This window comes from Gallus gallus, chromosome 21 (genome assembly GCF_016699485.2).
Source record: "Gallus gallus isolate bGalGal1 chromosome 21, bGalGal1.mat.broiler.GRCg7b, whole genome shotgun sequence".
In the NCBI taxonomy this organism is placed as follows: domain Eukaryota; kingdom Metazoa; phylum Chordata; class Aves; order Galliformes; family Phasianidae; genus Gallus; species Gallus gallus.
In genome coordinates this window covers 199,209-225,632 of record NC_052552.1, presented here as the reverse complement: position 1 = coordinate 225,632, position 26,424 = coordinate 199,209, and the positions used below count along the sequence as shown (strand labels likewise).

Here is a 26,424-nt window from a genome sequence, read left to right as displayed (position 1 = left end):
GCTTCCTGTAAGACACTCTGTTTGTCTTTAGGTGGAAGCTTTCTGCATAAAGATCAAATGTAGAAATGCTTCTGATTTAATGAATATTTATGTCTAAACATGGAGCAGCACAGATCGTGGAACTCAAATTGGTTGGAGCGTACTTGGATGAGTCACTTCCTAGTAGAGACGTAGTAGGGTCATAGCTGTGCTTACTGTGTGCTCAGTTTGGGAAACATTGGCCTGTAGTGGAAGAATACAAGCAGAGTTGCACAAAGCTCTAAGAGGTGCCAAGTCTTTTGTTCATGACTCACTGAGGCAGTGGCAGCTTCCACTCACTGCTCCCTGACTAATGCAGGAATTATTCCCAAGTGTTCAAAGAATATTGGAGGTTACTAGTTCAGAATTTTTATACGTGACATCACTTTCTTGTAAATGCTGACTCACTGGGTCAGTTTGCTTTGCAAGTAAGCCAATGGTAGGTGAGGTATCAGGGTATACCTGCATTAGTACAATTAACAGTACAGTTTGCTCTGTGTTTTAATTACCTCTTAATTCTTTCCTAGAGGCAGAGAGGGGGCAGCAGTTACCTGCAGGCGTGCTGTGAGTCTTAAGCAGGAATAAAGGGTGTGTGAGGGGGAGGGATTTATATTGTGGATTTAAAAATAACAAATAAGCATTTTTCTCCAAAATCTCATTATGTGTGATTTTGTGTACAGGAAGCAGTTTCGTTTATTTGTAAAGCAATGTGCTGTAGGCTGAATGGAGAGAGAGAAAAGGCCAACATGGAAGAATCAGTCTTTAGGTGTAACACAAATGCTGGGGCACATTGACCCCCTAAAGATCTCACGTTCTGAATGTACTATAGGCAACTGACAAACCAAGTAATTAAAGGCAGTCCTAATGGCTTATTTTCCCCTAGCTATTTAAATCTTTCACAAGCCTGTCAGTTACAAGCATCGAGAACAGAACATTGCCTGTAGTTCTAAGGAACATTTGTATCACTGGGAGATTGATTACCTGGTTATACATCTGCTAAGCACTAGGCTCCTCGTATGGGAAGGCATGCCTGACAAAAAGAGTACTGTTTCAGTGTTCCTCCTACTGATCTCTGCATTTATATGTTTAAAAACAAAACACTTTCTGCTAATTCCAGTTAGGAGCTCAGTTTGATTACACTGCCTGTTTACATATTTTCAGTAAGACCTTCAAATAAACAGTAAGCAGGAGGGAAGTCCCCTATTCTGTGGCAAAAACAAACTGCCTTACATTTAGTCCTACCAGGGCACAATTTAGTTAGATCTGAGCATATGAAAGTAGTCCACGTAGAAAGCATTTTCACTGCATTCTTACTTAAATTACTTGGTGTGTTTCTCTGGGTTATTAACTGGGTTTTCTTCTCCCACAATAAGTGTATGTTTTGGAACCTTCTGTAATGGGAGAACATAATGCTCTTTCTAAAAGGGTATATCAGCTGGAACAAAATGAACTGCTTTGGTATTTTTGGTAAAGAGTGACAGACTTTGCTGATGGTAACAACACTGTGCTGGTGAGGTTACCTTGTGATTTCCCTTACATTTGTAAGGTAATAGCATAGTAACGCTGAATCCATCCTCTGGTTCAATAATGCTGGTGAAATTAGGCTGCCTTGAAAATAGGTAGTAGTGACAGGACCTATCATCTGGGGTGTGTGTGTGGGTCACCTGTACTAGAGAAAGATCAGGCAAGATCAACTGCATTCAGAAGGAATTTGAAATCAGACTATTTTAGTGCGAATTAGAGGAACTGATTTGGTTTTCATTGATGCTACTGAGATGCTGTGAAGGAAATGTAAGACCAGGGGCCTTTTAGAAGGCTCATCTTTTTTTTTTTTTTTTTTGCCCCAGAGACCCATGGTGGTGTTTGTGATGAGCATACTGCTTGAAGAGGTTAAGTTCAGTGAACGAGTTGACCTGTGGTCCCTCTCTTTGGAAGGTGATTTAGGAGGTGATGTTCTCTGCTTGTTCTTAGGCTCAGGATGTTTCTCCTGACGTGGAGAGAAGTTATTTCAGAACTGGAGCCAAAGGCTGTGCTGATTCACTGGCATTATCTGTCTTCTGTGCCTGGAATCCCTTGGCGCAAAGGAGATTGTTCTGTCTCACCCTACTGAGACCTTCTAGAAAATATTCTCCTTAAAAAATAAGTCTGCTTTTTGTTGTGACCCAAAGGAATTAATAGTTTATTGCTGAAGGGTTTGAATGTAGCAGCGTTTCCTTACGTTGCAGGAAAAAAAAAAAAACAGCATCTTGAAGTCTTCACTAAAGTCTCTGCCAAACAAACAGTCATGTTCAGCACGTTGTATTTGAGATATAGATATACAGATATGATGCTCAGAGGACATCAGATGCTGCATGCACCTGTTTAAAGTAAGGCCCTTCAGGCTAATTTAGTCAGGACAGAAAGGAAATTAAAATAAAAAAGAGGGATTAATAGCTGTGAGGAAAAAAATGTTCTGAAAGTTTTGTCTTCTCTATCCTTGCTTTTGTTATGCCTATGTGTCTGCCTGAGAGAAAATTCACTGTTAACTGTCCTTATGATCAGAGGGTACTGCATAGTTGTACAGGGAACAATTAGTGGCTTATTCAATTATCTGCAGTATTCACTTTTGGCTTGATAATGCTCGAATTATCTGCCTTCTCTATAAGGGGATTGCTGGACTTCGTTCTTCCATTAGCTGAGTGATTACAAGGCTAGCAGAGAGAAGAATTGTAATTGCCTTTTGGCAAAGGATGGCCCAGCAGACCAAGTGGCAATTAAGCGCCCACTCTGCTTGAAGAGCAGCAGGAGAAGTTAGGAGAGAAACTCGGAATGAAGCAACCAGAGCCTATTTCTGAGAGTGGTCCATTGGAGGCATGCTTGCAGCAGCTCTGAGCCTAGGAACACAAAGGTGGGCAGTGTTGCTTCCAGACCAATTTTTGAAGGCAAATATTTCTCGCTTAAAATCAAGGAAAGGTCATTAGCTGAAGTTGAAGCTTTTTTTTTTTTTTGACAATTGTGTTCTGCTTTTGTCACTGGTGCAGGAAGTGCCTGAGGGGTAGACAAACTTTGGTCTGGAATTTCCCTTTTTCATTTCTTACATTCAACTTAAAATGCAGTGGTAAATAATGCTTAAAAACTAAAGGCGATGCTAGCAAGAAATTAGGAAGCAGTAAAGTTCAATTTCCTATGCAGTGAGTGCACGGCCAGCCTTGGTCTCTAGCACCGCACAGTGGTGTGCAGGACTCAGAGCGTCAGAACTATCTTAAGCCATCTTTGCTCATTCATTTGTACCTGCTGCTCTGGGCCACAGGTTGCATGTACTGCAGATCCTGAGACCACTTTCCTAGTGACTGTTTTATGGCTGAGGAACCTGCTGATGTGATGGTTGGTGTTTTGTATGTCGTAACTTGGAGTACTTGTTTTCAGTTAAGTTTGCCTTCAGCTACAACCATGCCTATGAAGGGATGAAGTTACATCTCGAAGGCATTGCTAACTTTGTGTATGTAGTTGTTATTGTAGACTTTTTAAAACAGACATTCTTAGTTCTTTGTGCCAAAAAGTGTAACGAGATGTGAACACCTTTCTCTGTTAGGATATTAGTGCATCATAATCAAAGGAGAAGAGCACTTGCATGAATATCTGTAAGATACACAGAGTATCTGTAAGAACACAGAGTAGGAATAGCAGAAAGCATGAAGAGAAGACTTCAGGAGGGCACTTGACAGTCCCATGGTTTGATTACAGGGCCATGTCATCAGTAAGATCTATAGCAGCGTAAAGAGCAATGAAGGTAGGAGAGCTGTGATAGTTGTGGATGAACTCTGAAGCACAGCAGTAAGTGAAGAAATAGGGAAAGCAGAGCAAACTGAAGGAAATTGGCTGAGAATTTGTAATTCTGTATCCCATATGTCAAACTCCAAAGGTTCTGTGGGGTTTGTCAGAATTGCTTCTTAATTGTTCCATGGAGGTATAGCCTCTGCTGGTAGATTACATGTATTCTTATCTTGTTTTGTCTTAAACTTATCAAGTTCTGCTTGGATGAAGTTGAAATGGATTGAGATTTGTGAAAGTCCTGATAAATTTTATCTTGATAAAACTCAAAACAAGAGGTTAGTTTTCTGTTAGATATTCACATTCCCTTCTTTTTTCAAGGAGCCTACAGATGCAGTTTAAGAGTACAAAGCTGTTATTTATTGCAGTATGCATGCAATAGTGGGTAGGACTAATAACCTTTGTAACACTCTGCATAGCTGTGATCCAGAGGGATAGAAGTGTCCTCCCTGTGCTCTTTAATTTAAAGCATTCTGCACCACAAAACACTGTACTCTGCAGAATGGGGGTTTTATCAGGTTCTTCTGGAAAATATATCTGATCCTGCTTCTGTTCTGCACCTGCTGCTGAGTATTCTCAAACTTCCCTTTTGGGAAGGTTCCAAAGATGGGAGCAGTGTCCTGCTGACATGCTGCCCATCTGTCATGAAGCTCAGTCATGTTTGCGCACATCTGTGTGAATGGACTCAATGATCTTTAAGGTCTTTTCCAACCTGAGCAATTCTATGATTCTACGAATGCAAGTGTCATTACCATGTATTTTGTGTGATCAAGTTGTAATGATTCAGCTCTGAGAAGCTGTATGTACAGTCTGCCAAATAAAACACAAGCACACATAAGTATCCATAGCAGTGAGCTTGGCCTTCTGATTTTTAGAACAGAATAGAATGGTCAGTTCTAAAAGAAACCCCACTGTGCTGGCCAAGAGGCTGAACAATGTGTCAGTCACGTGTAACAGAGCAGTTGTCTGATGTGCCAGGAAATCTGGCAGACAGCTTTTGTGTGTGTGTGTGTGTGTGTGTGTGTGTATTTTTGCCTGGTCTTCTCTGAGTCAGTTTGAAGGAGGTATCTTAATGTTGTTATATGTTCTTAAGTGATGCTTTGCACACAGTGTTAATTCTAAGTCCATTTGTGTTATTCCTGGATGTAGGTCAGTATCTTTTTACATAATATGAAATTACAAATGCAGTAACAATAACAGCCTTTTTACATCTCATTTTCCCATTTTGTACAATGGAGTAATTCACTGAAATTAAAGCCTCAAGAAGTCCATGTTTTTTCAGCCAGATGCCAAACCCTGATGCCATCTTAGTTCAGTGGGAGTTGGGTTTTCGTTGTTTTTAATTTTTAGTTGCTTTTATGAGGTTGGGAGTTGGATATGCATTCACAACTTCAGAAGAGTCTGCAGGTTGCTTTCCAGTTTGGAAGGGAATCCCATGCACGGAGAAGTAGAAATAGACAAATTGTTTCTTACAAAGCAATTTCCTAAAAATGTGTTGTGTGTTAACCTTTACCCTCCAGTTTTCCTCTGTCCTTGTAGAGATAAGGGGGTCTTGGGGGCGGGCAGGGGTGTGTGTGCAGGGTTATGTTTGTTCATCTCATAGGCAGATTCATTTTTTTCCTTCAGGAAAATACAATAATACAAACTGTGCCAACTGGTTTGAAACTGACATACAGCTTCCAGAGCAAGACAGAAACATACATATGTAGTCTGGACTGAGTCCAAAGCATCTTTACCTCTGAACTGGTTCAGGCGAGAGAGACAGGATGTTCCACAGAGCACAAAGCTGTGTGATTAAAGATCATGAACAAACACAGAGTATATTATTAACAGAACACCAGACCACATTTCATGTTAGGTTTTCTGGCTGGTAACCCATGGAGGTGACTCAAGAACCTAACAGAGACACCAAGGTCCGGTCTGTTCCTGCATAATGAATATTCAGAAAAGATTCCCTGAAGCTATCATCTTCTTGTGTGAACAGTTTCCTTAGACTGCCATACAGGTGCTGACAGTGGTGCAGATATGCTGCTATGGGACTTCGTGCTCAGGAATGTGTGCTGAGAACTTCTTGATAATTCCTACATAGGTTTTTCCTTGATTCACAGTTCAGTATGTGTTCAGCAATCAGGACCACTGTTCTTTCCAGGCTCCTCGTGCTGTGGATGTCTTTCACTCCTTTCAGTGACCTTCTGTCTGTCCTATCTTGTGGCATCTTTCATTTTCTTTTGATACCTCCACATCCTGATCAGCAGCTAATCTAGGCCATAATCTTTATGGGCAAACTATGAGATTCGAGGTTAGGATGCATGTAGTTGAAGGTATGAGGTGAAGGGTAGGTGATGTTGGGAGACTTGTGAAGCACTTGTCTAGCAGCTGGCAAGCAATTTTGCTTGGGAATTGGAAAACCTGGACCTTTTTTGTGGTTGCTTATGGCACTGGGATATTCTGCTCCTGGATGCCTCTGACCCCAGGAAGTCTCAAGATATCCACAAATCTTTTCTGTATAAACACTTAAGGAAATTCAACAGAAAGGTCTCAGAACCACTGTGTCCCATCCTGTCAATTTGCGTGCCCATGCATGGGGGCTGTACTTCTGCTCTTTTCTATTAGTAAAAGGCTGAAGTGCCAGCAAATGTGTGAATCCTGGTGTCTTACAGAAACTTTTCTGCTGTCTGAGCAGTGTGTGAGGATCCTAGAGAAGGGAGTGTCTGTCACCTGCGTGGATATTTTTTTTTCGTAGAAGGTTATTTTATTACAGATGGATGTATGCAACCTGGATTTTCCTTTCCAGGGCTTCACAAATACTATCAGTTTTTCTTGTGTGTCTGTATTTAACGCTTTTAGCCAAGCAAAGTGATCTGGTTGTGGTTTAACTCCCCTTAGTGTTGCAGGCTCATCATATTCAACATGCATTTTAGCCAGGAGGGAAAGGAGCATTTGGTGCTGTGGAAGCAGTGGGTGTTGGATCCCTGACATAACATGACAGCTTTTCCTGTAGCGCCCACAGCATTACTCAGGAAATTCTCTCTCAAAGATGCCAGCTCTCTTTCCCCTGGAGCCAAAGCAAAATGGATTTTTCCTGACACTTCCTCGCTTTGTTAACTCTTCTTTGTTATTGCTGAAATGGCTACTTCCCAAGGCTCTCTGAGCATGGTGATGCTGTGGATGAAAGGGGAGCTACTGTGGAGCAGCACATATCTGAGCTCCAGTGAGAGGCCCCTGGGTGCTCGCCCAGGAGAGGGGGAGTGCAAGCATGAATCACAAGCAGTAGAACTGGGAAAGCAGCGGTGTCAGCACAGTTATTCCTTGAATCACTGTTAGCTAGCAGCAGGTCAGCTGGCACATGGTTGCAGCCTGAAGTGAAAGCTTATAACTCACCAGCCAGCAAACAGTCTCAAAAGTGAATATCTGCATTTCATCAGCATTTTGTATTGTCTTTGTGAAAAATGGTATTCCCTTGCAGGTAACTGTTTGTGCTTCAGTTTCCTGTGGCTTCCTATGCATTCATTTGTGTTAGGTCAGCTCAGCTGCTTTAGAAGCTTGGAAACGTGCTTAAAATTGATGAGCTTGCAATGTGAAAGAATACTAGTAGATCTCAAACACCAGACCTGTGAGGCTTTCTACCAAGCTGCATTAAAAGGGTGATCCTACTCTGTTCAGCAGTGGTGCAGCCACACCTGGAGTTCTGTGTCCAGGTCTGGACCTCCAAGTGCAAGGGAGACCTAGACAGATTGGAGCATCCAAAAGAGGACTACCAAGATGATCAGTGGACTGGAGCACCTCTCCTATGAAATGGGGCTGAGAGCTGGGATGGTTCAGCCTGAGGGAGTCTCAGGAGAAGGGAGATCTTATCAAAGGAGAAGTGCAAAAGAGCCTTACTATTTTCTGTGGTGCCCACTGCCAGAACAAGAGGCACTGGGCATAAACTGGAATGCAAAAGGTTCTATCTAAACGTTAAGAACCACTTCTTTACTGTGCAGGTGATGGAGCACTGGCACAGGTTGCCCGGAGAGGCTGTGGAGTCTGCCTATGCCCTGTGCAATAAGCACTACTTTAACTGCCTTTTCCACTTGCCTGAAGGAAAGCAATAGCATAATGTTCAGTGATGAAGCAGGTGTTTCAAAAACCCTGCCAGCATGGGGATTACCCCTTTACCTTCATAAGCATGTAGTAGAATTTCAGAAAAACAAAAATGTCTGTGCAAGATTTTAATCTTCTAAGTTTGGGGAATAAATGTTCTTGGGGCTTCCCCTGATAGCGTTTTTGTGACCAGACTCTTATGGTTTTGTCTTGTTTTAGGGACAGAACAGAAACATTAGAGCAAGGAGCAGATCAGCACATGAAATACAACTGGAAGATATATCTGTTTTGCTGTAGAGGAATCATTTACCTTTGAACTATTCACTTGCTGCTTGTATTCAGATTTAGCATGTCCTGCATGGGAACATTCCTCTACCATAGCCATGGCATTCAGGAGGAGCAAATTAAGCAATTATCTTATCAGGTGATGGGAGTAAAAATCTCATCTACACAGTGCATGGATTTAGCAGTCTGACTCATTATAGTTTGACTTACTATTATGTAATTGGTGTGTTGCTACATAGGTGCATGCTGTGCAAAACAAAAGTAAACAGCTGCTCTGCTATCTGTTACACATATGGAGATCATGATTTCAGTCAGCTGGCCATAAAGAAAGGTGACAACGTCTTCTGACCATCAGCTGTGAGTACATGTACTCACAACAGCTGTTTTTGTGGCAATCACTAATGGTGTTATACTGACAGCATTGCTGTGGCTTCTACAAAACAAGATGTTAGGTAACACAGGATACCCCAAAACCCTATAGTGAAGTGTGGGAGAGGGTGCAATGTGCTCAGCAAGACAAACTTTGTGCAGTGAGATTAGAGCAGAGCGTAATGGAGAAAATGCCACTGTTGAATTGATCTGTTCTCATAGTGGGAATTCTCTTAAATGCTGGAACAGAGCAGAGAGAGGGTGAAAAAATGTCTTTTGGCGTAGTAAAATGATGTGGTTTTTAAATTGAAGGAGGCTCTGTAACTCATGTTAAAGTATGTGTTTCATTCTCTTTTATTGACAACACAGAAGGTATTGGTTCAGGTTCATGGACTAGATTTGGTAGCAATATTTCTCCTTAGGCATGAGAAGCTGTGCAGAGGTAGGTGTGGATGACACCCTCTGCCTTTCCTGTCTGATAGGCAGTCAGTATGGATGGAAGAGGCTAAATTAAAACAGCAAAAGTAGATTTTCTGGTTTTTCTTGATAGCTGGTATAAAGGGCAGAAGGGAGCAGTCTGTGCGTTGCAATTAACATCAAGTGCTATTGCAGCTCATCCTGTAATGCGATATAGATACCATCTCAGCATAAAACTGAACACTGCACTGAGTCAGAAACACAGAGCAGTGCTGGGTTTTGAAGAAAGTAATTGGCCTTAGGGACCTGGTGAGTTTCTCATTTCCTCTGTGGTAAACACAGGGAAGTGGGGCAGTACTTCCCATAGACTCCCAAAGTCAATTTAAACAAGGTACACAGCCAATTTATAAAATGAAGTCTTAATAAATGCATAGTAAAAGGCAGGCATACCTCCCACCTTCCTGCAGTGCCCTTGATATCAGTGCCACACTGACTTTCTTGCATGAATGTGGAATCCCCTGCACATGTGTGTGTACCACTGAGCCAGCCCTGAGCCTCTGCTGGCACAGCTGCTGGAGAACACAGCCTGCTGCAACACCTCTGGTGCCACTGCTGTGCAGAACCATGCCTGTTCCTCCAAGGGCAGTGCTGGTGTGATGGGCCTGCCTGGATCAATATTAGCTGTGCATGTCTGGATCTGGGTGTTGCAGGTCTGTCCCCTGTGTGGTACTTCACCTGGCCATTGCTCCCCCCATCCCACAGTACAGCAGTAGCCCCGTTCTTCCTTGTGCTGCCCTGTGCTTGGCCTTCAGAAAAGCAGTGATTGGAGGATTTCTGGGACTCGCTAACAATGTGAACTCTGTTTTCTTCTCCAGTAGAAGATTAAAAGTCTGAATTGTACAAATGACACTCCTGGTTGCCAAGAAAGCTTTGATCTTGATAATGACAGGATGCGATGGCTGGAAGCTGTAGCTCACAGGATTCATATGAGAAGCAAGGAATCAAGCTGTTCAGGTAATGTAACAGGGAAGACAGTAATCTCTTGTTTCAGTTTGGTACAGCAGTTCTAGCCTAGACTGGCAGATTGATGTTTGTTCCATGGCAGTGTTCCAGTTTTTTCACAAACCAAATTAGTGCTTTGTTAAAAAGCTGGCTTATTGAAATAAATATAAAAGTAGTGTTCACCAGCTTTTACTATGCCCTGCTTTGTGTATTTGTCAGCAGTGGGGATATTTCTGCTTTTTAAAACATCTTTAAACATACAATTGCATTCATTAATGTAGGCAGTTTAGGAGTCTGGTGGAATCCACGCTCAGGAACTGATTTATCTGAGCTATTAAAGTCATATGACAGTACGCTAGAGCCAGACATGCAGGTGGTGTGTAAACTGGCATGTGTGTGACTTCTTTGTTCTCACATTGTTGTATTTGCCTCCCACTGACTTCCTTGAACCCACTCAGTTGACATGTAAGGGAAGCCAGGGTGGTGTAATTTACATGGTAAACTCCTCTCACCGTATAAGCATTAAGAGTGTGTAATTGAAATGCTTGTTTAAACTTGTTTTGTTTTTTTCTGTCATACTTTATATTTGCACTGTGTTCAACAGAATGAGCCACAGACCTTGCTGATGTGACTGCACATTTACGGTAATATAAACTAATTTATAGTACATATGGAAAGGAGACTTCATTTGGATTTGGCAATGGAACAAAAACACTCATGTATCTGGACTAAATCTCATAGAATCACAGAGCATCCTGAGCTGGAAAGGACCCATGAGGATCACTGAGTCCGACTCCACGCAGGACAACCTAAGAACGAAACCAGGTATTAAAGAGCATTGTCCAAATGCTTTTTGAATGCTAACAGGCTTGTGGCTGTGGCCACCCTCTCACTGAAGAATATAATTGCTAATGACTTTCCCAAACTGGCTGTGGCACTAAGGCTCAGTGCAGCAGAGTTGACTCAGTCAAATACTCTGCATTTCTTCAAAAACTGAGTGCTTTAAAGCTAACTTTTCTGCTTATTAATGGATAAGGAGTGGTTCTTCCCACCTGAACCTTCAACTGTAAATCTCATTCTCTGAAGTAAGAGAGAGACTTCTTTTGAGAGAATTTAGTGAATGAACAGTAATTGTCGCTTCGATGTGGAGTAGTAAATGAAGGACATAGCTTGCTTTGGATTACTGCTAGGTTGGAGTGGTCAGAAGCGATAGATGGAGCTGGGCCACGCTTCCTCATGGGGAGTAAGAAATGCTCAGTGTTTCCTTCTGAGCACAGGGGAAGTTCAGTGCTTTTCCATGCAACAGGAAGGAAAGCTATTCACTGTGTGACAGCCATGCTGACTCAGGTATTGAGCAGACCGGTTTGAGGCAGGCTCGGTGGTTATCCTTTCTGAAGGAACAGAAGGTGGATATGATCACAATGGTACGGTTTTTCCTGACAACTTTGCTTCTATACCAGCAGCTTCCTGCTGTTCTGTAGGAGGAGAACAGTTTGTGGAGTGCATGTGCAGACAAAACCGCTGTGATCCACAAGGCTGCTGGGTCAGAGAGTCGATCTGCCCTGCTCTACAGGCCTATCAAAGCACCTCAGCAAAGAGCTCAGTGTTGTGAGCTGCTTCTGATGCCAGACAAAGTCTGTCTGAACCGCGGGATCGCAGGGGCTGGAAAGAACCTCAAAGAGCATCGAGTCCAACCCCCTGCTGAGGCTGGGCCTTGGATGCTGCCATAGGAGACTCCACAGCCCCTCTGGGCATCTCGTGCCTTAGTGTAAGTAACTTCTTCCTTATTTCTAGTCCAGATCTTTTTTGGCTTGAGCCCTTTCCCTTGTCTTGTCACCACAGACGCCCTACGGAGCCCGACCCTTTCCTTACAGCCCCTTTCGACGCGGACCGCCCGCCCGCCACGCAGCTCGCGGCACTGCAGCCCACGCTCCCGGCTGCGGAGCCGCCTCTGGGGGCGGTGCCCGCGTTGCGGCCGCTTCCGCCGCCGGGGGCAGGAGGGGGAGCGGCTTCGGCGGCGTCGCGGCGCAGTGCGGCCCGGCCCGAGGTGAGGCCGCGGGGCTGCGGAGGGGCCGCGCGGGGTTGAGTGCGGAGCGCCCGCCGCTGTGGTGCTGCGGAGCCGTGGGAGTCCGGCCCGAGACGTCCGTGTTCGGTGCGCGGTGCTCCGTAGGAATAATGATGGCAGCGATCCGTTCGGGGCCTTCGGCCGTTCGTGCAGACGGACAGTCCGTCGCGGTAGGAGCGGAGCACCGGCGCTGAGAGCAGAGCCTCGGCAGGCCGCGAGCGGGCACTGTCAGCTGCCGGGTGTGGGTATCGGTATCAGCCCCTGGTAATGGTCGGGGCCTCACGAGGTCCGAGAGCTAACTAGGAATGCGGGCAGCAGCTGTGCTGTTTGTCAGCAAGTTTCTGGCCGAAGGTGTGCCCTGGGTGTGTAACACGGCGTCCTGCCAACCCCGGAGCCTCACGACCGCTGGAAGACCGCATTACAGCCCCGTGTTTCCTCTGGGCGTCACTGTGGGCAGCGGCCCTCGGAGCGGGTGGGCGCTTCGTGGGGATGGCACAGACGTTTCCTGTTGGATGTCTGTAATTTGTGTTCCAGCTCCCGGCTGTGTGCACTGGGAGGAGCTTCCTAACCTCGGCTTTCTAAACTGCTCTTCGGGGTAGAAAGACTGGAGGAGTTGTGAGGACCACAGTGTCCAGTGGTGTATTTTCAGGGTGGCCCTCTGATATCCCCTGTTAGGTGCATTTCCATGAGAGCTGTGGGGTCATCAGTAACCATATTGAGGGTATGGCCTACCTGTAAATTGTGATCAAGATCTCCTAGGGCTGGGCTGGGATGGCTTGTTTGGTGGTGGGAAGCTGGGGGGCCTGCCCACCACTGCGGGGCCGTGAGGAGTCAGTTCCAGCCTTCAGTGTGCGTTTGAGTCCCACCAGGGACCAAGACATAAGTGGGTTTGGGTTTCTGCTCATGTCTCATTGTGACTGTGCTGATAAGTGTCAGAGCCATGTGTTCCCAAGACCCTGATGGTTAAGGTGTGTGGCTGCTGGTATGACAAATGTAATTCGTGGACTTCTTGGAACACATCCACAGCAGGGCCACAGAAATGCTCCAAGGGGTGGAACAGCTCTCTGTGAGGACAGGCTGAGAGCTGGGCTGTGCAGCTGGAGAAGAGAAGGCTATGGGGAGAGCCGAGAGCAGCCTGTCTGTATCTGAAGGGGCTGTAAGAAAGAAGGGGATAGATTCTTTGAGCAGGGTCTGTTTTGACAGAGCAAGGGGAAATGGATCCAAACTGAAAGATTTAGATTGGATGTGAGGAAAAAGTTTTCAAAATAAAGATGTGAGGCACTGGAACAGGTTGCCCAGAGAGGTGGTGGATGACCCATCCCTGGAGACGCCCAAGGTGAGGCTGGAGGGGCTCCTTGCTGTGTTTCCTTTGAGTTTGCTGTCCTCCGTGTGTGAGGCAGACAAACTTGTGCTCTTGGTTTTTCCTTCTGTTGCATCTTTTAACTCACTGCAGTATAAAATAAAATAAAAAGAAGTCCTGTCTAATAGTGTATGACCTGGCCTTCTGCAGGAGGCAGTATGTTGAACTTGCTTGCCCTACACTTTTAAAAAACAGTGTGGAAGGAACAACCAATATTTCTAATGGTAATGGCGTACATTGGGAACAGCTTAAGGCTATGCTGTGTCCCAGCAAAGCGCTGTGCTGTGGCTGTGAAGTGCTGTGTCCTGCCAGGTCAGTAATAAGAATGGAGCACTGAACTGGAGGTGAAAGCAGCGTGTGTGTCCTGGCACTGTTGGTCTGGAGTTCATCAGGATTCTACTCGCTATGCTCTCAATATGTGAAATACTCGTAAATGGCTTGAACTTGAGTAAAGGAAATTCCACAAAATTTTTCTTATTCAACCATTTTATTCTGAGCTATTTTCTTTCTAGACTCTCAGCTGTGATGATTCCACCATCTGCAACAACCCCCATCGGTGATGCTGCACTTTTGCCAAGTGTGGCTTCTCAGGAAACATGGAGGTCACAAATTCCAGGCTATTCTGGGTCAGTCACACAGCACATAAGTCACCGGGCTAATAACTTCAAGAGACATCCGAAAAGGAGAAAATTAATCCGTCCTTCGCCGCCACCACCACCAAATACTCCCTGTCCTATTGACTTGATTGGCTTTGGAGATCTCCAGCCTCGGAGATCTTTCCTGGAACTCCTGTTTAATGGGTGTATTCTCTTTGGGCTTGAGTTTAGCTATGCCATGGAAACAGCCTATGTTACACCTGTGTTGCTTCAGATGGGGCTGCCAGACCAGCTGTATGGAATGGTGTGGTTCATCAGCCCTATACTAGGTAACTTTTGGGTACACTGTTCCTTTCCTCTTGTTTTGTTCTGCCCTCCGGGGGTTATATATGGTTTTCTCTGCCTCAGCTCTTCAGAAGTATATTCCCGGTGATGTCTCGGTCAAGGACTATTAGCCATAGCTTCAGACGATGGAATGGAAAATAATTACTTCTGTGTCTTGCCTGAAATGGGTCTGGTGTGATCAGGTCTATTCTCTTAGCAACTTCTCAGCGTGTCACATACTGTGTGCGAGAGTAAGCTTTTGTTACTGAGTTCATGTATGTAAAAATAGCAGAAAGGATCAATGCATACGTTTACATCCCTGTGGAAAGAAATATACAGAGACACACCCACAGGGTGTGTTTAAAAAGCAGTGATTTTTGCCTTCTAGTTGAATTTTCCATGAGATGTTTCCATGAAATGTGGAACAGTGAATGTTCCAGTGATGAGATGCTGTCAATCACTACTGTTGCTGTCATTGGATTACTTAGTACAGAGTCAGGGGTGGGAGTATATCTATTACTACAGGATGAACCATAGGATGGCTGTGGCTGCGTGGAGATTTTTTTTCCTGCCTATCCTTATACTTCTAGGATGTGCTTCAGAAGAAGAGAGTAGATAGGCCCCCACTCAAAGATAGGTACCTTTCCAACTTGCATGTTTATTCTTGCTGTCTTCCAAGCTAATTTTGTAAAAGATCTCCAGTATAAGGGGTGTAAGTGAAACAGCTGATAAGGAGCTTAAAATTGTTGTACTCTTTTCAGTTGGTGTCAAACTCCACTGTGCTAATGACAGAGTGAATTGCATTGTCATAGCAGTCCTGGCTGAGCAGTGGTTCACTATCCAGTCCCCAGTGTGAAAAATGTCAGGCAGTAAACTCTGTGTACTTTAGAGTGACTGATATTGACTGGAGATATCACTATGTGTGGTGTCCTGCCTTTAACTGTCTAACTTATCCATTTAAAAACCCCCTGTGAAACAGGCTTGTAGAAGAATTCAGTGTAATGGTGACTTCCTTTTTTAGGGTTTCTGCTGCAGCCTTTGCTGGGGGCCTGGAGTGACAGATGCACATCAAGATTCGGGAGGAGAAGACCTTTCATTCTGGTCTTAGCAGTAGGTGCGTATTGTAGAAATGATTGTAAGGTGCATCTCTCTGTTATGATATGTAGCTGTGGGTGTCTCAAGTTGAGTTTTGTGGGTCTGAAGAAGATGGTGAGTTTCACTGAGGTGACGATGCTTTGTCAGCTGAAGATCCACTGTCTTCTCACAGTCAGAAGAGGTGATGTTTTGAAGGTCAGGAGCGTTCTCCTTTGACTGGCCACAACTCCAGGCACTTGTAAGGTTTAACAGCATGCAAGGATTATGTATATCCTGTGAGCCACACACATTCCCAAGTCTGTGATGATATGAACCGGACAATAGTGTATACTGCAAGGCTGTGTGAGTAGCATAATGCTTTTAGAGAATATGGAAAGATGCAGCTTCTCTTGTTTAGAAGTGGTTGGTTGATTCTAATTTAATTTGTTCTTATTCCCAGGTGCGCTGTTTGGGCTCTCGCTTATGCTGAATGGCAGAGATATTGGGAGTGCCTTGTCTGACACTGTGAATAATCACAAATGGGGGATTGTTCTTACAGTCTGTGGTGTTGTCCTCATGGACTTCAGTGCAGATTCGGCAGACAATCCCAGCCACGCCTACATGATGGATGTGTGTAGCCCAATGGATCAAGACAGGGGCCTCAATATCCATGCTTTGTTAGCAGGTATGCTTTCTTGATGCTTCCTGGATGACGTGAGTCCAAAAAGCCCTGCTGTGAGAAAGCAGAGTGTAAATTGTTGGTCTTTTCCTGTATAAGCATAACCTGAATGCCTATTGAGAAAGCGAGAACCAACTTTGAAAGCAAACTTTTGCTTACTGCAAAAGGCATTTGTGGCTGTCAAAAGTCAAACAAGACAGTCCTGTATTGTGTCTTAAGATACCTTGTGTCTTTTGTAGGGTTATAAAAATGACTCTTCAGGCAGGAGGTTCAGCTTATCACAGGTGTGGGAAATGAGGGTTTTTAGTTGCTGATTGGAGAACAAAGCATTTATATCATGCCCTCTGCTCTCTTATTGCTGTAGTGTCCTTGTCTAGTTTTTCTGTCTGTCAGGAGATTGTTCTGTGCTCTTTAACACGTTCATAAGAAAGAAGACTATGTCATAATGCTTTCACCGTATGAAGAGTGAGAGTGATGCTGGTGCATCAGAATTTTCCTGTTTATCTGTAGTAATGCAGTAGCACTTTGTACACTTGACATGCTGCTGAATAATGAGCTTGCTACACTTCTGAAGTAATTAGATCTGTCTTGGACACAGGCAGATCTGTGTTTGAAGTGAATGAAGAAAATAGCTTTCAGGAAAACAGTCCTGGCTGACTGATTGCAAGGCCTTGCCAGGAGGTTGGTGAGCACTTCTATTTTACAGACTTAAATTACTGAGGGTAAAGTGATTCTTCCTTTGCTGAGGACAAACTTGCATTTAAAATTATTTATATCATTGCTTTTTGTGTCACTAACCTTTCTCTTTCTGTACACTGTCTGTACAGAAAGACTGTCCATGTGGTGCAGATAAGTGTGTTTGTTACTGCATTTGAGTTGAAAAGGGATTAAGTGGTAAAACAGAGGTAGCATGTTGGATTTTACTCATAAATCATTAGACAAATGGTACTGTACTGTTACTGACTTTGTGGATTGGCTAGGGAAGGTAATCTCAGCTCTGTTTTTCCACCAGGTCTTGGAGGTGGCTTTGGTTATGTTATTGGAGGAATACATTGGGATAAAACCAGTTTTGGAAAAGCTGTGGGAGGGCAACTGCGTGTCATCTATGTCTTCACATCAATAATACTGACTATCACTACTGTGCTGACTCTGATTAGCATTCCAGAAAGACCCCTAGGGTCCTTTAGCAGGAAGAAAAAGGTGATGAAGAGTCCAAGTCTTCCTCTCCCTCCTTCTCCACCTCTCTTCTTTGAAGAGGGTGTAAATGAAAACTTTGCTTCTCGCAACTCAGATCACTTATATGCAAGTTTTACAAGCCCTGTTTCTCCCCTCAGCCCGCTCACACCCAAGTATGGCAGTTTTGTCAGCAGAGACAATTCCTTGACAGGAATTAACGAATTTGCATCATCATTTGGGACTTCAAATATTGATAGTGTGCTTATAGACTGTTTTACAGGTGGGCACAGTAGTTACTTAGCACTTCCAGCTAGCTTGCCCAGGCAGCCTGTCAGTGTCAGCTTTCCTCGGGTGCCAGATGGTTGTTACCAACAAGAAAATGGAATTCTGGAGCAAGGGGAGAGGAGCATAATTCCAGGGCCTGACGGAGAGGCACTGAGGGTGGGCTCCCTGGATGCAATAAAGCCACGGTCATCAGGCATCCTGAAAAGACCTCAGAGCTTGGCCATTCCAGATATTGTAACAGGACATTGTCCAGAAAGTAGCAGAAGAAGAAATGTAACTTTCAGCCAACAGGTAAGGGCAGAAAATCAATTATATGACCATGTAAACGCAAGCATTCGTTTAATCTTTGTGTCTTTTTTTTAATGTTTAGTGCATAAATTCATTTGTAAAAACTGCTCGTGACAGTTTGCTTATAAAAGTCATTGGGGGAACAGAATACCTGCAATGACTTCGGAAAAATAGTGGATAGGATATGAATTACGATTCGTTCGCAGTCTGTCATCTGCCTTCGTTAAGAGAGCAGATATGGAAGCGTTCCCCTCCTCTCCAGGCCATGTGTGAAAGTCAGGTTGGCATTTTTAGCTCTCCTTCACCACTTAGGAAGCTACCATGTGAGAGCAGAGAAGGACACATTTTTATTGAGCCTGTATCTTCCCTTTCCACAGAAATACCTGCAAGATAGGGCCAGGGATAGGAATCTCCCATGAGCTTCTCGTTATGGCAGTCATTGCATCTGGTTTCATCAGGGAGGTGAGGTTTTCTTTACCCAGGGATAAGACTCTGACCTCACCTCCCACTGTTGGTGATTACTTGGAATGTCTGAGACCTCTGTATGCTGACCCATTTTTTTATGATCCAGGATGAGGTAAACTGTCTTCTGTTTAGTTTTTCTTTTCTTTTCCTTTTTGGAGGGAGGGGGGAGAGGTTTGGTTTGGTTTCTTTTGTTTGTTTATTTTTGGTTTTGCTTGGTTTATTTTTGTTTGTTGCTGTACATTTCAGTTTGTGAGAGCAGACTTTGTTAGGGTCAGGATTTTATGTGCACTGTAGAAATCAGCCACTGAAGGCAGTGAGCAATGACAGTGTGTTTCCGTTAGAACTGTCCACTTTTCCTTCACCATCTCTTAAACTTCAGGGACTGAATTCATCTGACTGTGGGTACAGCTTATGTTAACAGAAATGAAATGTATGCTTTCCCTATGCTAGCATCTGAACATGCTTGCCAAATAGTCTGGAACAGTGCAAAGTACCGTTTCAAGTACACCGAAAGCTGTAGCACAGTGCTGCCATTTAACACTTGTTCTAAGGCTGAATTTGCAGACATTGTTAGCTGAATACACTGTTCTTAATCCCCAGATGAACAACTGAGCAGCAGAGTTTAACCTTCAGATCATTAGATAGATGCATAATATTGCACAGGTTTGCTCAGAGGTCATTTGGATTATTCTTAATGTTTGTTGACCTGGAAGTTCTTATGTTGCAGGTTGCTAATATCCTGCTGGATGGTGTTAAGTATGAGAGTGAGCTGAATGGATCAGGTGAGACCTCCGAGCAACCACTCTCCATGCGACTTCTTTGTTCAACCATCTGCCACATGCCCAGGGCTCTTCGTAACCTCTGCATCAACCACTTTCTAGGTAATGAGAACGTTTGTTCTTGTTTTCACCATGGTCTCATGGTGAAAGTGGTCTATGTAGTGTGTTTCTTTGTAAGTATTTTATTGCTGCAATGGCTGTGAACCAAAGAGAACACAATTTGTTCCATATACGCTCACCAATAAGGTACTTTCTGTTATTTATTTTCTTAGAATGTTGAGGGGGGAAAAAACAATGATTAAAAAAAAAAACCCTGGAACTGTAAAACCTACATGCTTAGAAAAGGAGTAGCTTTGGTTTAGATTAGTGCATCTGTAAGATGGAGTGTTTGTGCTAGAACAAGTAACAGCACTGAACTAAGAACTTCAAATACTAACAACGTGTTTTTTTTAATGCTTTGAAACTGAAGTTACTGAGCAGAATTCCACAAGACTGTTTGTATTTCCCTGCTTACACTTGAGATGAGCATTCAGTTTTCTCCCTATGACACCATTTATATAGGGGCAACAGAGCAGGCTGTGTGAGTGCATAGAATGCAATGCTACAGGAGTGCTTGTAACTAAATGCAGGAGGACAGCAGCATTTGGAGCTAATATCTGACTACCAATACCAAGCGACTGTGTGGAACTTGGCCAGGCAGTTCAGGCTATAATTGATTTCTCTTGCTAAACCAGTGGCCCGTGGCCAGCATTAAGCCTATAGGATTCCATATGTGAATTCAAAGGATAAATCTTGATAGTTAAAATCATGAGCATCTTTGACAAACAGCATAATGCACAGCGAGCAGCAGCCTCAGATAAATGTGGCTAAACGCTGTAATACATTGCATGATCTGTTTTCAGTTGTAATTTCTATTGCAGTATTCATAGCTTACAGGAGGAAAATGATAATCTGCAGTCCTAATGGATTACTTCTGGCTTCTTTCAGGATGGCTCTCATTTGAGGGGATGTTGCTCTTCTACACTGACTTCATGGGAGAAGTAGTGTTTGAAGGGAATCCAAAAGCCCCTCACAACTCAGATGAGTATCAGAAGTACAACGCTGGGGTCACCATGGGCTGCTGGGGAATGTGCATCTATGCATTCAGTGCTGCTTTCTATTCAGGTACTGTCATCCTAGATATTCCTATCAGAAAGATGTACCTGTTCCTTAAGTGGTATTATTGCAGTAACAACTCTGGTTTTATGTTGCACATAGCCTGCCATGTGGCATGATAGCTGAAGCAGAGTTATCACCATGTTATCTGGGCTACTTAGTGTAGCCTACTCAAACAGCATAGGAGGGCAGCAGTCCAGTGATAATGTATTTCTGTTAGAACATGGTTCCTTTCACGAGTGACACTTTGAATGTATGTTGAATCCAGAAATACATGCAGCCAGTAAAGATATAGTTTGGGTGCAGTGGTGTTTGGTGCCCATGCTCCTCTGATGGTGCATTACACCACAGTGTTCCACCAACACTGCTGTTATGCTTGCATGGCAAGCCACCATTATGCAAAGTTGTGATGGTTGCTGCTGAGCTGTGGAGTCCTGCTAACTACAGGCATAGTTCGTTGCAAATTTCCACATTGTTGTCTTGCAGCTGCTCTGGAGAAGCTGGAGGAGCGGTTCAGCACACGGACACTGTACTTCATTGCGTATTTGGCCTTTGGGCTGGGCACAGGGCTGGCCACGCTCTCCAGAAATATCTACATAGTACTGTCACTGTGCACAACCTATGGCATTCTCTTTGCCACACTCTGCACGCTGCCCTACTCTCTACTCTGCGACTACTACCAGAGCTGTGAGGTGAGCCCCAGGCAGGGTGGGGAGTGGGGCTCCTGGTGACACCTTCTCACACTGTGTTCCCTGCAGTTTGCAGGCTCGCACACAGAGGGAACACGGCGTGGGATGGGTGTTGATATCTCCCTACTCAGCTGCCAGTACTTCTTGGCGCAGATCCTGGTGGCCCTGGCCATGGGGCCACTGACAACAGCTGTGGGCAGTGCCAGCGGCACCATGTACTTTGCCAGCCTGGTGTCCTTCCTGGGCTGCCTCTTCTCCTCCCTCTGTGTCATCTATGAGCCAACCCTGTCCACTGAGGAGCTGCCACCCACCGAGGAACAGAGCCCGCTCCTGCCCTGTGTGCAGGACTAATAAATAGGAGAAGCTGCTGCAGCCTTGGCTACCTCACTTGCACCATTCTTGTCCTCAACCATTGTGGTAAGGTGGGCTCGTGCCCTTAGGATGGTAGCGACTGGAGGTGGGCTGTGGGTGACTGTGCTGGCAGTGGGCACGGGAAACCACAGAAAGGTGTGTGCCAGTTTTGCTGAACTTCCCCCTGCCTGCAGGAGGGCAGTGCCTGACACCATGCGTCTTTCCCAAGTTGCTAAAGGCTGATCTATGTTTCTAGGACTTGTGGTCACAGCTGTGGGAAGCATTGGTGGTAGTGTGGGACCTTTCCTCCAACTGCTATACAGTGCCATTTTTCCCTCAGGGGGGGGACAGTGTTTCTTGGCCTGAGATGGGGGACCGAGAAGACCAGTGCTTGGGCAGGTGGATCCCAATGACCTGGGTGGCAGTGAGCTGTGGGGCTCCATTGCTGTGGGAGGACTAGGGCTGTGGTGTGCTACCAGCTTTGTGAGTAGAAATTGCCTGGCCCTTGATTGTTGAGGGCTACAAATCCTGCAGGACCTCAGGGAACAGTGAGTGCAACGTGTGGGTCTCACCTTCTGCCCATGTTAGACCTGGCTGTGTGTGCTTCTCGGAACTTCGGAGCATAATGCAAGTACTCTGTGAAGGCCTGTGGCTGGGCTTCCATGTGTACAGAGCTCCAGCCAGGAGAACTGCTCCAAGAAACTGCTGTGGGATGGAACTGGCTCCAAACCCTGCTCTGTAACTTGTGCCTGTGGTCCACAGTGATGGTTTCTGATCTGTGCATACTCCTACGTTAGACTTTTAACTGACACTATAATGGCTTATGTTGAGTTGGCAGGATGGGTAGGAGGGTTTTTTGTGAGCCAGGTTTCTTTAGGTGGAAGTTTATTCTCACAATTAGGTTAAGGATATAAGAGAAATCATTTATGTGAAAGCCAAAAGCCACTAGCACATCATCCTTATTTTTCACCCAGCTGTAACTTTTGATGTTTTAAAATCTGCTTAGGGATCAGTGATTTGTCAGCTAGAGCTACACCTGTATACCTCTGAAATTACTAAGACTTACTACTTGGACTGGTGGTGTCTTGTTACCTGTGGAAGTTCTTAATTATTCTGGCTTTGGAAGGTAGTAAATGCCTGAAGTCTTACACAATTCACAGGTAATCTCTGGAGTCTTTAAATTGAAGAACAGAAATTGAAACAAGTAAGTTAGAACCATTTATAGGATTCTTGCCAGTCTGCGTTCATATTCAAGTAGGGTGCAAAGGCTTCCGATGGCTGAGGGCATTTTATTGCTTAGGAGTACTGTGCATGGCATCCCTTTAGAGGCTCTCTTTGTTCTTATCTAGTAGGGACAGAAGCAGCAGTTTTTCTGGAGGTGCACTCCTTTTTCAATGAGTTTTTCTTGACTGTTCACCTAAGTTTATTTTTATGAGTGATGTGCAATATCAAGATGAAATAACTTGCATAATCTCTAGCTGTCGTGGTGTACTATAGTGCTTAAAACATAATGTACAGTGTGTAAGAACCTTTCGTTTTTATTATCAGTTCCCCACTTTTTTTCGTGAGAAGCAAGCTTTGTGCTATTTGGTATTTATTTCCCTGGAGGAACACTTCTCAAGTTACGAAGCCAAGCATTCAGAGACCAAGGGGTGTCAGATTGCTGTTCATCTTGATTGCATCTGTTCTGGCTTACAAAGCATGGCCCACTGTCACACCTGCAGGAATACCTGTGTCATGTAGCTTTCATTATGGGACATCCAAGAATGTTTGGGATGAAACTGGACCTGGTGTATGAGCAGCACATTTGGCACTTCTGAGTGCCTGATTTCCAGCAATCTAAAGAGATGACTCTGGAATTTTTTTGGTCTGCTGTGTAACCTTTAATTCTTTGTCTTGGCAAATTTATGAACTCAAATGATTGTTTTGTTCCTACTGAAGGGGTATTTCGTTCTCCAAATGTTTTCTCCTTTTAAGTTTTGTAGACAGTATTGTTGCACTGAGTGAACTGTAAACATTTTCCTTTTCTACATAGCTGGGATTTCAGGTGATTTTGTTGAAGACAAGGATCTTAAGAAACAAACAAACAACAACAACAAAAAAAAAACAGGAAAAAAGATTAAATCAATGTATTTATCAAGCCATGTGTCAATAAGTGCATATCAGTGTATTTTCCAGCACTGGAACAGGCTCCTCAGAGCAGTGGCTGCAGTCCCAAGCTGCCAGAGTTCAAGAAGCATTTGGACAATGCTCTCAGACATGGGGTTTGAATTTCAGGTGGTGCTGTGCAGAGCTGGGGGTTGGACTCAAGTATCCTTGTGAGGTTTCTTCCAACTTGGGATATTCTATGATTATATTTGGTCACGTTTGTCACTCCTTCCCTCTGTAAATAAGAGTAGGAAATACATTTACATATAGTTATAAAACTACTGCTATGCTGAAATGCATTGCACAATCGAATATATATTACAATTTCTATTTTAAACTCAATATCAGTGTCTTAATTTGGGTTTTTAGTGATATTGTTGGTGTCCAGTGAGTCACCATGATGCAGAATTCCTTGGAAGTTGCATTAAATCCATAAAAACAACTTAAAGTACTTTCTCTTTTGTTTTTTGCTTATTCTCCTCCTTTATCATACATGTTGTATTTTACAGAAATTACTGTGTGGTCACTGCTGAGCTGTGAGCTGCAATACAATGTTTACCTTTTGGAATGCAGGCTCTTCAAATTGTCTGTCTAAATCTGTGGGCTACTGGTTAGAAGTGAGAGGGAAGAGTTGAGGCAGGAAACCGATATCACGCTGTGCCATAGTTTAGACTGTATAAAGTTTAATGATAATGACTTAATAAAAATTAATGGTTGCTTAATGCAAGTGATTTGTGGGTGCTCATATCTATATAGGACATGTACAGAAGGGAAAATGGGGAGAGGGAGGAAGAAGTATCTAATGAATTGTCTCATGTTTGTAATTAAGCTAGATGTAACCATTTCAGTGTATCTGTAGTTCACTCAATTTGTGCCATGCCTCAAAAGAGAACTGAACAACTCTGAAGCTTCTGCTGGATCTCAGAATAAAGACGACGTTTTTCAGGAGGAAAAAAAAGTGGACTGTAAGAAGAACCAACACTCCCTCAGCCCCCAGAATGACACCAAAAACCCAAACACCCCAAAGCCTCTGGGAACTGCTTGAAGAGTTACTTTAAACAGTTTTCTACTAACACGTAAGTAATCATCATGTACTAAATCAGAGATGCACTTTTTATTGGAAAAGAAAAAAGAAGAAATTGTCCTCAGGTCTGAGGTGGCTTTCTTAAATTCTCTTCCCTCCCTCAGACTGGGAGATTGCCTTAGAGAGAGACTTCTGAGGAGCTGGTGCTTTAACATCACACAGTGGGTTGCACAGATTACAGTAAATATCTTGAATTGTATGATTCTGGAGTAGAAATGCCAGGAGAGAGCTCGTGCACCCACTTACCTAAACTGAAAATGTCTGTTGCAAGACACAGTGCTTCAGTTAACCTGAACCTTTTCAGCCAGGAATGTTTTCATTGACGTCTGCCCAAATAGTGCCAACAACTGACAGAAAATATAAAGGAGGCATCTTTGTCAGTCTGCCTCTTTTATGCAACATGTTGTACTCCAGGGGCAGGAAGGAAGTATGCAGTGTTAGTTAGACTAGTTCATACACAAAATACATATGTAAACTTCAGTACCCTGAAGCAGCAGACTGAGAAGTCAGCTATGGAGATGAAGCAGTATTTGCCGTGTATATAAGGTGTATGTAACTTTCTCTTTTTTCCTAGGAATCCAGTAGTTTCCTTGGACAAAGGACAACAAATGAAGCAGCAAACAGGAAATCACAGCCTAAGAGTGAAAACTCAGGTTTTTGTTTGAGTAATGTTTACCAAACTGGTGATGAAGGTTTGACAGCATTTGTTATCAAATGCTGCTATGAATAACTATGCTAAAGGTTCATGTTTAAATGTGTAGCTTTCTTCAAGCATGGATTTTGCTGTTATCAGCCTGTCAGTACTTCCTTTGGAGAAAGTCAGCAGTGTGCTAATGCAGTGAGGCGCACATCTGTCCTTCTGCTAAAAACATCCTCCCTCTTAAGCTGTCTTCAGAGACAGAAACCTGTGCTAAGAGAACAAATGAGTTCAGGACTGCTGTGTGGAAACTAAAACAGAAATGCAGATGCAGTTCATTTATTTGCCTATGCTCGCGGATCAGCAAACTGTTTGCTAACGCTGTATCAGAGCCAAGGAATCAAACATGAGAAGCGCTGCAAGCAAAGGAAAGCTGCTCGTGCCTTTAGGAAAAGCTCAGTGTGCCTCCTGGCCTGGTTTTGCGCTACATGATAGCTGGGAGTGTCCCATCATAGCTGCTGCGTGTCAAGTTGGCTGTCACTTTTCACAGCCGAGTCAAGAGAGAGCAGCACAGGAAAGGAGTGCACAGATCACGCTTTAATGCCGTCTTATGCATGGAGGGCACTCACTGTACAGACGGGCCCCTCAGACCGCAGCGCTGGGCTCCTGCGAGCCGCCCTCCGCAGGGGGCGCATCGGACTCCTGCGCTCGCCGCCGCCGCCGCCGGAGCCTCTCGGCGTTGGTTATCGTCATGGGGTGAAGTGGTAAAAACCCCGCCAGACCTGCAACAAGGAGCGCTGAGCGACGCGAACCAACTCCGCGGGCCCTTCCACCGCCCCGCACCTACCCAGGAGCTTCTCGGCAGGCCGCGACAGCTGCGCGCCGCAGCCCAGCCAGTGCCGCAGCCGCTCCAGGTTGAGCCCCGCCACCTTCTCGCCGTGGGCGTTGGGCAGCGGGTCGAGGCAGCCGAGCTGCTCCAGGTATTTCCCGTCTCGGGCGCGCTTGCTGTGCGCCGCTACGATGCGGTAGAAGGGCCGGTTGGTGCAGCCGCCGAGGGCGAAACGGATCACGACGTGTCCGCCTCGATAGCCTTTCAGAAGAGCGCTACCTGCGGAGAGAGCGCGAGGCGGTCAGGGGCCGCTCCCAGCCCAGCAGGCTGCGCCCGCGGTCACTCACCGAGCTGCACCATGGCGGCGGCTGTTGCTCTTCCTGCGGTCGCGAAACGATTGCGTATTTCCGGTGCGACGGGAAACGACCGGCACTCCCCGCGCAACGCCGCCCTCAC

The 26,424-nt window shown here is 44.7% G+C and overlaps 2 protein-coding genes across 31 annotated transcripts in view; one reads left to right on the top strand and one right to left on the bottom strand.

Annotated features, from left to right (window-relative positions):
• SLC45A1 (solute carrier family 45, member 1) overlaps positions 1 to 24,145 on the top strand; it is a 37,384-nt gene extending 13,239 nt beyond the window's left edge. For 2 of the 26 annotated variants that reach the window (XM_015296985.4, XM_025142718.3), the window contains exons 3-13: positions 9,861 to 9,996; positions 10,589 to 10,809; positions 11,445 to 11,752; positions 13,922 to 14,334; positions 15,351 to 15,443; positions 15,864 to 16,088; positions 17,095 to 17,834; positions 19,024 to 19,177; positions 20,063 to 20,239; positions 20,717 to 20,922; positions 20,989 to 24,145. In XM_015296985.4, coding sequence (XP_015152471.1) covers positions 13,935 to 14,334; positions 15,351 to 15,443; positions 15,864 to 16,088; positions 17,095 to 17,834; positions 19,024 to 19,177; positions 20,063 to 20,239; positions 20,717 to 20,922; positions 20,989 to 21,270 — 2,277 coding nt within the window. In that variant the 5' untranslated portion in view covers positions 9,861 to 9,996; positions 10,589 to 10,809; positions 11,445 to 11,752; positions 13,922 to 13,934 and the 3' untranslated portion in view covers positions 21,271 to 24,145. Of the gene's footprint in view, positions 1 to 8,130; positions 8,336 to 9,857; positions 9,997 to 10,588; positions 10,810 to 11,444; positions 11,753 to 11,973; positions 12,291 to 12,807; positions 13,386 to 13,695; positions 14,335 to 15,350; positions 15,444 to 15,596; positions 15,767 to 15,863; positions 16,089 to 17,094; positions 17,835 to 19,023; positions 19,178 to 20,062; positions 20,240 to 20,716; positions 20,923 to 20,988 lie in introns of those variants that run through there. The other 24 variants (XM_025142719.3, XM_015296988.4, XM_025142722.3 and 21 more) reach the window with 24 other exon arrangements.
• Positions 22,909 to 26,424, bottom strand: MRPS16 (mitochondrial ribosomal protein S16). 5 transcript variants are annotated; one of them, NM_001278026.1, is given in 4 exon segments: positions 22,909 to 23,653; positions 25,769 to 25,921; positions 25,987 to 26,247; positions 26,316 to 26,424. In NM_001278026.1, coding segments are annotated over 3 exon segments (411 nt in total). In that variant the 5' UTR covers positions 26,329 to 26,424; the 3' UTR covers positions 22,909 to 23,653; positions 25,769 to 25,784.

Bases quoted from the DNA above. Each gene is read 5' to 3' on its own strand.
- MRPS16 (XM_040651205.2), bottom strand. The intron at 25,922-25,986 runs GTAGGTGCGGGG...TCCTTGTTGCAG, and splicing joins GCCTGCCGAGAAGCTCCTGG to GTCTGGCGGGGTTTTTACCA.